Source organism: Gadus chalcogrammus, chromosome 8 (assembly GCF_026213295.1).
Source record: "Gadus chalcogrammus isolate NIFS_2021 chromosome 8, NIFS_Gcha_1.0, whole genome shotgun sequence".
Taxonomy (NCBI): domain Eukaryota; kingdom Metazoa; phylum Chordata; class Actinopteri; order Gadiformes; family Gadidae; genus Gadus; species Gadus chalcogrammus.
This window is the reverse complement of record NC_079419.1, coordinates 12623001-12633471: the sequence shown is the minus strand read 5'-3', so window position 1 is coordinate 12633471 and position 10471 is coordinate 12623001. Positions and strand designations below refer to the sequence as shown.

At 45.5% G+C, this 10471-nt stretch overlaps 1 protein-coding gene across 1 annotated transcript in view; it reads left to right on the top strand.

Moving 5' to 3' along the window:
• Positions 1–8092: 8092 nt before the first annotated feature.
• map4l (microtubule associated protein 4 like) overlaps positions 8093–10471 on the top strand; it is a 46744-nt gene continuing 44365 nt past the window's right edge. The window contains exons 1-2 of the mRNA XM_056596323.1: positions 8093–8103; positions 8843–9054. Of these exons, the coding sequence (XP_056452298.1) occupies positions 8093–8103; positions 8843–9054 (223 nt within the window). The remainder of the gene's footprint in view (positions 8104–8842; positions 9055–10471) is intronic.

The following is a 10471-nucleotide window of genomic DNA, read 5'->3' as shown; positions in this document are numbered from 1 at the left end:
TACCGGCCACTGTACATGTCTCCCCCAACATACCCTACACCTGAACGTCTGGGTGGATTGTTATCATCATCCGTCCATCACGTTTGTATTTTTGGTTGTCGTGGCGTTGGCTGAAGCTGCATGGCATCCATTATTAACGATCTTGTTTTCTATTTGATGAAGTCATCCTGAGGGAATCCAAGCCGTAGAAAGGCTGTGGGAGGAGCCGGGGGGGCTGGTGTAGGGGCTGTTGGGGTGGGGGGGGGGTGCTTTCCAACGACGAAGGGGCTACAGTGAGAGGGGATCAGGCAGCAAGGCACCCTGGGGGGGCTGTAGCACAGTGGATGGTGTGGGAGGGAGAGAGGGGGCTCCGCAGTGGCCTGGATTCAGCTCCCTCGCTCTCTACCTCTCACTCTCACTGTCTCTCTCTGTTTTTCTCTCTCTCTACCTCTCTCTCTCTGGCTCTCTCTCTGTTTTTCTTTCTCTCTCTCTCTCTCTCTCTCTCTCTCTCTCTCTCTCTCTCTCTCTCTCTCTCTCTCTCTCTCTCTCTCTCTCTCTCTCTCTCTCTCTCTCTCTCTCTCTCTCTCTCTCTCTCTCTCGTGTGCTCTCTCTCCATCTCCCTCTCTCGGATTGCTCTGGGTGATGGAAACAAGACACGGAGAGGAGCTAGCTCTTAGCCGATAGCCGGTAGCTGTTAGCAGAGGGTTAGCTGCATGACTGATGATAAGGATGTCTACCATTTGAGAACACTGTTTTCTCAGCTAGACAGACAGACAGACAGACAGACAGACAGACAGACAGACAGACAGACAGACAGACAGACAGACAGACAGACAGACAGACAGACAGACAGACAGACAGACAGACAGACAGACAGACATCCATAGGATCCTATTGGTTAGCCTTGGCTAGTGTGTTGCTAGCAAACAGCCACAGTCTGTGGTCCATTAGACTTTCAGCATTTCCACAGCGAGATACTTATAGTTACAGTACAATTTACATTAATCACAAGATTACATCATGGTCGTTAAGAAGTGTGAAGGAAGTGTGAAATGGAATGTGTTGTGAACGGTGCTTCACTGAGTAAGAGGTTCATCCTCGTCTAAAAGAGTGACCTACATTTTAAGTATTGGGAGTAGGACTGCGTACATTCTCACATGGGTGCTACGCAGATAGCGGTGATCGAGATGCTAGTGGAAGCCTAATGCTAACCCTATAGTTGTCTAACAACATGATTAGACGCATCACTTCTCCTTCAGGGTTTAACCTCACCTATAGGGTGGTGTCTCAGCACTAGGGCATCTGGTGTGACCTGTTCATCACATGACCTTCTTTGAAGAACCGTCGGTAGGGCGACATGTGCTCCCTCCTGCTGGGAATCCCGGCCTGTGATTCTGATTGGTCTTGACATTGCCATGGTAATGTGAAGCAGGACAAGATGACCTGCAAAATGTCATCCATATACGTGTGTGTGCGTGAGTGTGTGTGTGCGTGAGTGTGTGTGTGTGTGTGTGTGTGTGTGTGTGTGTGTGTGTGTGTGTGTGTGTGTGTGTGTGTGTGTGTGTGTGTGTGTGTGTGTGTGTGTGTGTGTGTGTGTGTGTTTGGGTGGGTTCGGCAACATGTGCCACAGTCAATGTGTTGCACTGTGCTTGCATGCCTAATGTGTTGTATGTGTGTTTGCGTGCTAAATGTATGTACAGGCCGGTCTCCTGCCCATTATAATCTTCATCACCATGCCCAACACTTACACCTTAAGCCTCTCATCTTCCTCACCCTCTCTTACCCTCTCCCGTCCTCTCTCTCCTTCTCCCTCCCTCTCTCACTCTCAGAGTTGCCCACACTGAGGTGTTACACATTGTCAAATATTTTCAATGTCCTTATACATTCAAATATCAAGTTATATTCAAGAATCCTAATGAATTAAAACGATGATGAGTGGTGGATTAATGATTACCGCTAGACAGAATAATATGTCTTCATGTGTTTACTCCTTAGTCGAGGTAGAACTCTATCTATGATTCAATTTCTTAATGATGACGATGATGTGAGATTGGGAGGGGGAATGACGGGACACATATGACCCACACCCTCACACACACACCCACGCACACACACACACACGCGCGCTCACACACACATACACACACACACACACACACACACACACACACACACACACACACACACACACACACACACACACACACACACACACACACACACACACACACACACACACACACACACTCATCCACTCAATTATTCACCCACACTCACTCACGCACTCACAGGCATACTCACTCACACACAAACACACACACACACACACACGCACGCACGCACGCACGCACGCGCACGCCACACACACACACACACACACACACACACACACACACACACACACACACACACACACACACACACACACACACACACACACACTGTCTTTCTGTCTTTCTCCTCCTCCACCATGTATCACTCGCAAACTGTCTTTTTCTCTTTCTGTCTCTATCTATCTTTCACTCTTCTCTATATATCTATATATCTATCCATCCGTCCATCTATCTATATCACTGTTTATCAATCTCTCTGTATGTCTCTTCCTTGCTCTTCCTCCATAATGCATCTCTGTCCTTCTCTGTCTTTATCCATCTCTCTTATATATCTTTCCATCCATCCATCCATCCATCCATCCATCCATCCATCCATCCATCCATCCATCCATCCATCCATCCATCCATCCATCCATCCATCCATCCATCCATCCATCCATCTATCTGTCTCTTCCTTTCTCTTCCTCCACCATGTACTGTATGTCAGTCAGTCAGTCTGTCTATCTGTCTTCCTGTTGTGATGACCTTTCTCTCTCTCCTGTGTTTGACTGTGTTTGACTCTCTGTGTGTGTGTGTGTGTGTGTGTGTGTGTGTGTGTGTGTGTGTGTGTGTGTGTGTGTGTGTGTGTGTGTGTGTGTGTGTGTGTGTGTGTGTGTGTGTGTGTCGGAGCTGGGACCCGTTAGGAATGAGACAGCCAAGTACTGCTGACTCACTATGGTGACTGGTGGGTCGGCCATGACAGTTTCTTTTTTAACACATTACACAGACGCACCATTAATCATTATTTCCAAATAAACTGGGCTAATTATGTCAGATTATAATATTTTATTTATAATTATAACCCATTAAAATATGGAAAGGAACGAAGGAACTTTAGCTTAATCTATAGACTTCTAAAATGTTCCACAGAATGTAGGATAGGCCTGTATGTAAAAACCATAATGATAATTGTTATTCTTTTATTTATACAATACTTTTATGTTTGGAAATATGTATTGCTGCGCAGGGCTTAAATATAACATGTAAATCTCAAACAATAAAACAATAACTAGAAATTATCTATAAAGGCTTTCCTTTATAAAAAGTTATTCAGGCCTCTCTTAAAATTGTCCAGGGTCTGTCTTCTATCCATAAGTATAAAAAAATTATGTTTATTCTGTAAATATTGCCTGTGCAAAGCAAACAGGTTATGCGTTCCTTAATAAGCAGTTTAGTATCTTTATCACCACAATTTCCTGTGGTAAAGGTTAGTTGAGCGCCAACAATATTAGCAGCCGTTAGCTCCCCAGCTAAAGGGCAGCGGTGAGTCACAGCACCAACAAGACACTGCTTCAAACATTTTATTTCACATACATTAAGGTAGATGTACAGATATACAGCAACTGTTTCAGACTGATTGCCTGCGATGGAACGCCCGCTATAGCATATGTTTGTGTGGTTTAACTTATTGGTATTTAAAACCTCAAAATAAACACATTTCCTTTCTTAATTTTGAAATCTTTGGAAACCTCTCAAATAGGTGGACATTTTGTGACTCTAGGCTCAGCATATTACAATCCTTGAGTGAACTAGAACTTTAAGTGCCAGAACAAATCTTATACTCTAGCGTCTATTCCTTCATGTCTCTCTGGTTCTTATCTTCTCTTTCTCTTCCTCTCCCTCCCTCTCTCTCCCGCTCATCTGTTGAACTTTGTTTGAATTTATTATCCACAGTAATGCTCTATCCTGAATTTGGCCCTGTAATATACAACGTATAAACGGTATAAACACTTAAGGCTGTCGTCAAAAGCGTCCCAACAGTTATAATTTCGCTTCGATGACATCCCCTCTATGACTTTGTGATAGGACATGCTTTGCAACCTGGACCAACATTTAACTTGCCTGTTGTTATTGCAGAACAGTGGGCCTTGTTACGGCTAAAGCTGGCAACTGTACAGCAATCAGATCTAACCCCTTAAATGTGCATAGAGTCTGTGCCTTGCATCGTATTGCGCTCAATCAGGCCAACTTACAGACTGTCGTCAATGACTGAGAGCTCTGGTGGTCGAGTATCGTTCTTTGTAAGGTGTGGAAGGGTGCGCCGCCATTTTGTTGAGCGATAGGTCAGAATTGTATTGCTGTTTAAGCCGTACTGCAGGTTTTTGTTTGGAAGTTAGGGGGGAGATCTTTCTGGTTGTTGTTTTGACACTGGCTAACCTGAAGCTATTTCCTTCATTATTATTTTGTTACTGTAATTCATAAAGTTGGGGTCTAACAAACCCTTCTTTCCTTGAATGGTGCCTTGTTCTGAAACGTAAATTCGATCCCTTTCTGCTGCGGTACCTCCCTACCACGTCTTATCAATGTAGGGTCCTAACTGGCCTTGATTGCCAAAAGCGACCGTCTGGGTTCCTTCTGGAATCTAACACTAGCTGGCTGATGGAACTGAATCCACATTTAGTTAAATCACTCTGCTGGTGTCACAGGTAAATAAGGCCAAGTGACTCGGTGGAAGGTATATTGTATCTTGTATCTTTATTACTCAACAGAGTCTCAGATGGACCCATAGCATCAACACTGGTTATTGAGTTAATGCACACACACACACACACACACACACACACACACACACACACACACACACACACACACACACACACACACACACACACACACACACACACACACACACACACACACACACACACACACCAAAGGATTCTGGGAACCGGGATACATTTTAATCTCTTAGAATACCACAGCTGTCTCACTCAACCAGCCTACGTCTCTCTCTCTCTCTCTCTCTCTCTCTCTCTCTCTCTCTCTCTCTCTCTCTCTCTCTCTCTCTCTCTCTCTCTCTCTCTCTCTCTCTCTCTCTCTCAGTGCTATGTAGCCACTATGCTAGCCGGTATGCTATGTAGCTGCTATTTGATTTAGCTGCTATGCTTTCCTTCTGCTATGTTATCTAGCTCCTATGCAATCAAGCTGCTATGCTTATCTAGTCTATATTCTATATAGCCCGTATACTATAATAGTATGTTCCCAAGGGATTAATAAAGTTTGTATCTATCTATATAGTGGCTATGCTATCTAGTTGCTATGCTATGGAGCTTGTCTATACCTTTCTTAGTAGTAGGGTAGTAGGGTTGATAGAGTGGGTGGAGGATTATGTGACTGTGGCATTCTACGATGGGTCACCATCGTCTCCTAAATACTCACTGCTTCCCAATCGGATATGCTGCACTATGAATGTCATTAGACTGGGAAAATCTGATTTTATGTTAACGTCATGTTAGACACACACACACACATAGAGGCCTGTTCCCATTACAACATGGGGGCTGTGTGTGTGTGTGTGTGTCTGTGTGTGTGTGTATGTGTGTGTGTGTGTGTGTGTGTGTGTGTGTGTGTGTGTGTGTGTGTGTGTGTGTGTGTGTGTGTGTGTGTGTGTGTGTGTGTGTGTGTGTGTGTGTGTGTGTGTTTGTGTGTGTGAATTGAGAACAGATAAGAACAGGTTTGTGACAGAATGAGAGAAAGGATTATTGACAAAATAGACAGACTACCATTCAGAAATTGACAAAGAAGGGTTCTAAATGGACAGACATACACACAAACACACAGACACACAGACACACACACACACACACACAAACACACACATACACACAGGCAGAAGATACTGAGACCGAGGGAGAGATAAACAGAAGGAGAGACAGAGAGAGACAAAGGGGAGAGAGAGAGCAAGCGAGGGAGACAGAGGGAGAGGGACAGAGGGAGGGAGACATGAGTGAGACAGGGAGGGACAGAGGGGAGAGATATGAGTGAGACAGGGAGAGACAGAGGGGAGAGAGAGGGAGACAGAGGGAGGAAGAGAGCCTCACTGCAGTAAACAATGGCCTACAGTCTAACTCAAGGTCTGCTGACTGTACTGTATGCGGTCGTACGAGCCACAGTCCACTGTGCGCAAGAGTGCTGTCTCTTGCATGTGTGTGCATACGTCCATACGGATGCATCCATGTGCACGTGTGTGTTTGTTTTAATAAAGTCCTCTGCATGTGCATGCAACATTAAAAACACCGCAATGTGTTGGCTTCCGTCTGTAATCATGATTGTGTGTGTGTGTGTGTTTGTGTGTGTGTGTGTGTGTGTGTGTGTGTGTGTGTGTGTGTGTGTGTGTCCATGTATGTGTGCCTGTGCATGTGCATGTGTGTGTGTGTGTGTGTGTGTGTGTGTGTGTGTGTGTGTGTGTGTGTGTGTGTGTGTGTGTGTGTGTGTGTGTGTGTGTGTGTGTGTGTGTGTGTTTGGTGCAGTGTGAGTACAATAGGAGCTTGTTCTTACCAGGCGAGAGAGGGAGAGAGAGAGTTAGAGAGAGAGAGAGAGAGTTGGAGAGAGAGAGAGAGAGAGAGAGAGAGAGAGAGAGAGAGAGGAAGGGTGAGCAGGGAAGAGAGTCGGTACCAGGGTCAAGCCGGAGACCATTGGTGGGAATTCAAATGCACATGTATTTGTTTAGTTTCTTGAGTCATGTGATATTTCCTTGTTCTACGACAACCTTTTGTCAATTAGACACTCGTTCCAAAGTGACTAACATTGGATGGGAGACGCGGTTTCTGTCATTAAGAAGCAGGAAGGGTAAGCCTACAAGTGAGACAGTGCGGACATCGGGGATTGATCCCCTGGTTTGGTTGGGAGTCTAACCAATATGCTTCCTGCAAGTTTTGATGCGTAAAGAATTCATTGATGATCTTAAATCAATGTTCTGCATGGTCCGCATCAAAGGGCAAGGATCATATGTGATGTTCTTGGTTATAGTTGATGACCATTTCAGCTTTCCACTTGACTATTTGGCTGAAAGAACCTGGAGATCGATTATTGTTGGACATGCTGTCTGACCCTTTACATGCTGACATTTGAGCCCCAAATCCAATCTCTTCCTAATGTATAATGGATTGAAAATCACGCAAAATATAGCGGATTATAGGGATTATAGGGATTATCAGAACATGTATATTTTATTTTCCATATTTTTTAAAGCAAAGAATATTTGACAAATACGATTCAGAGTCAGGGCCTATTGAGTGAGTTTATGTATGGACTGCAGGCATGAAATGTGTGTGTCAGTGAAAGTGTCAGTTTTATGTCAGTGCATCTCTTACTGACAAAAACAAATGAGACGGGCTGTCGAAAGGGAGATTTCTATTTAAGGTTGTGCCTTTTTGAATTTCCATGTCTCACTCTCATAATTATGATAGATTTGCATATTACTATATTTGTTTAATTATTTTTTTCTGGACTGCCTCTCATTTTTCTCCATTCAAAACGAATGCACATGCTAGCTCAAGGTGTCCTATAGGTCTCCCAGGAATTGTGGGAAATGTAGTCTATAATCTTGAACGCGCTCTCTTTCACGCACACACACACACACACACACACACACACACACACACACACACACACACACACACACACACACACACACACACACACACACAAAATAACACAGCCCCCTACTCATAATCCTAACACAGTATCTGGTTTAAATAAAAACCTGTATGCAGCCTACGGATTAAACGTGTTTACCGGTCTCCATAATGGTGACTGCCTTCAAATGTTGTCTCATCTCTTCTTCCCCACTGCTCTTTATTTCAGTTGGGACCAGTTCATGGTCCCCAAAGGGGAACTGAGTGGGAAGCAAAAGGAAACAAACACAAATTAAAATGAACCTATTAACAGGTTACTTAATTCCTCACATTGTCAATTTTTAATTAAGGTGGCCTAATTGTCCTCATTCTGTGGTACTCCACATGCCTACCAGGTACCAATCTATCAAATGAGTTCTAAAAACAGAACCTATTGTCCAACGTCATCAGGCAGCAGCAGTCTGTACATGTAGTGTTTATTACAGTAAATGTCATGCAACTGAATTTTAATAGGTTTAGGCCAGTACTATATCATATATAATACATGTTAACATAGAATAATATGGAGCAACAATAAGAATAATATCCTACCAGCTCTCACCAGTCAACCACTGGAGTGGATGCATCTCTGGTCTTTGCTGTTCTGTTGAGTAGTGTGTTATTGTATGTACTCTCTTTGCCTTGGAGCTTCTAAGCAAGGCACTGGTGTGTTGTGATTCTAAAAGGCATTAATCAATGCAACCCTCTCCTCTTCCACCTCTTTTCCTCTCACTATGCTCCTCTATCCTTACCTCTTTCACTCTCATTGTCCCTTTCCACTCATTCATTTTTCATTTTCTCCTCTTCTTCCACCTCCTCTTTATTCCCCCCCTTCCTTCCTTCTCTCTTCATCTCTCCATCTCTCATGCTCCCTTTCCTTCTATCTTTCGCTTCCTCCTCTCTTTCTCCCTCTCCCTCGTCCCACTCATTATCCCTTCATTCTTTCTCCCTCTCTTCTCTCTCCTCTCACCTTATTTCTCTCTCTCTCCCTCCCCATACCTCTCCTAATCATCTCCTCTCTCCCTCTTTTCTATCTGTCTTCCTTCCCCTCTGTATAACCCTCTCTTTCTCCCTCTCCTCCTCCCTCTCCCACAGGACCATGGACTTGAGCCTGCGAGATGCTCTGGGTGGGGTGGGGGGCGGTCGGGGGGGCCTGGCGCCCGGGGCCGGGGCCGGGGACGGCGTGAGGAAGATGGACTTCATGTCCTCGCTTGAGAAGGAGACCTACGACGACAAGGTGGGCGAGACCATGTCCAAGAGCGACTACCGCCCCCTGCTGGACGGGAAGGACGGAGCCAAGGGCAGCGGTGAGAGACACGGACAGTGGGGGGGGGAGGGGGGGGGGGAGGAGGAGGTGCTGTTGCTGGTGGTGGTGACGGTGGTGGGGGCAAACTGAATGCATCTCTCTGCAGCTTGTTCCGTAGCTAAACCTCACTGACATGCTGACCTTCACACATGCACATAATCGTTTCTTATGGGTGAATGTGCTCAGACTGTCCTTCGCCTCTCGTCCCGGATATTTTAACATTGCTCTCCATGTCGCTCTCTCCGTCTGGAACCATCGCTCTTTCTCTCTCTCTCTCCCTCTCTCTCTCTCTCTCTCTCTCTCTCTCTCTCCCGCACTCTCTTTTCCATCACTCTCTACCAGTCTTCCTTTCATCTACATTATGTCAGCCTGGAGACAGATACACACAAATACAGACAGACACACACGCACACACACACACAGGCAGGCAGTCTGCTGCAGCAGCAGGTCAGTGCTTCAGCTGTAGCTGTAGCTGTAGCTGTAGCTGTAGCTGTAGCTGTAGCTGTAGCCGTTACTGTGTGGCAGCCAGGCTGGACCCAGCAGTCCGGTTTGGCTGTTGGGTTCGGAAAATCCCAATTATCTCTGCCCCACATCGGGCAGGCTGAGCCTGGTGACGTCATGTAGGGCACAGAACCAAAAGCACATACCGTACTGAGTGAATGAACAAATCAATGAATGTGGTGAACGGGTGAACATTTTGTGGGTGAGTTTTGGTATTTATGAAACAAGGTGGTTACTAAGAGAGTCTGGACAGTTTGTCGGTCAATAGGACTGCTTTCCTTGGCTAAGCTACCTCCAGCTAGCATTAAACAGAAGTGGTTGATTCCATTAAGGCAGAGAAGTGGGCCAGCTTTGATAAAACGAGTGTAATCACCTGACCTTGGACATGCAAGTTGCTCATACCTGATGCGCTTGCAGGCCTAAATGGATCACACCACAGTAATGACCTGTGAGCCATTGGCTATTAGCATAACAGTTGCTCTTCTATGACTCTCTATGCGGATGACTCGACACTTCGGAAAGCTACACGCTAATGTCAAGATGATCCAGTGGGAATGCAGCGGTTGCTCTGGTTACCGCGCGATGACGAATGGACCTTGTTGGGGTTCTTAGTTGTATTAGTTGTGTTGATGTGACACACAGCCTGTGATGTGTGTGTGTGTGTGTGTGTGTGTGTGTGTGTGTGTGTGTGTGTGTGTGTGTGTGTGTGTGTGTGTGTGTGTGTGTGTGTGTGTGTGTGTGTGTGTGTGTGTGTGTGTGTTTGTGTGTTTTGAATTGTTGTTGTTGTTCTCCTGCTGACGGTTGAGGCAACCAGTGTGTGTCATATTCGCTCCGCCTGCTACTTCCTGACATGCCCAGACCGCGTATCAGAATACGCACAGGCCAGTGTCCCGACAGCACAGCTTGTCTGATTACCA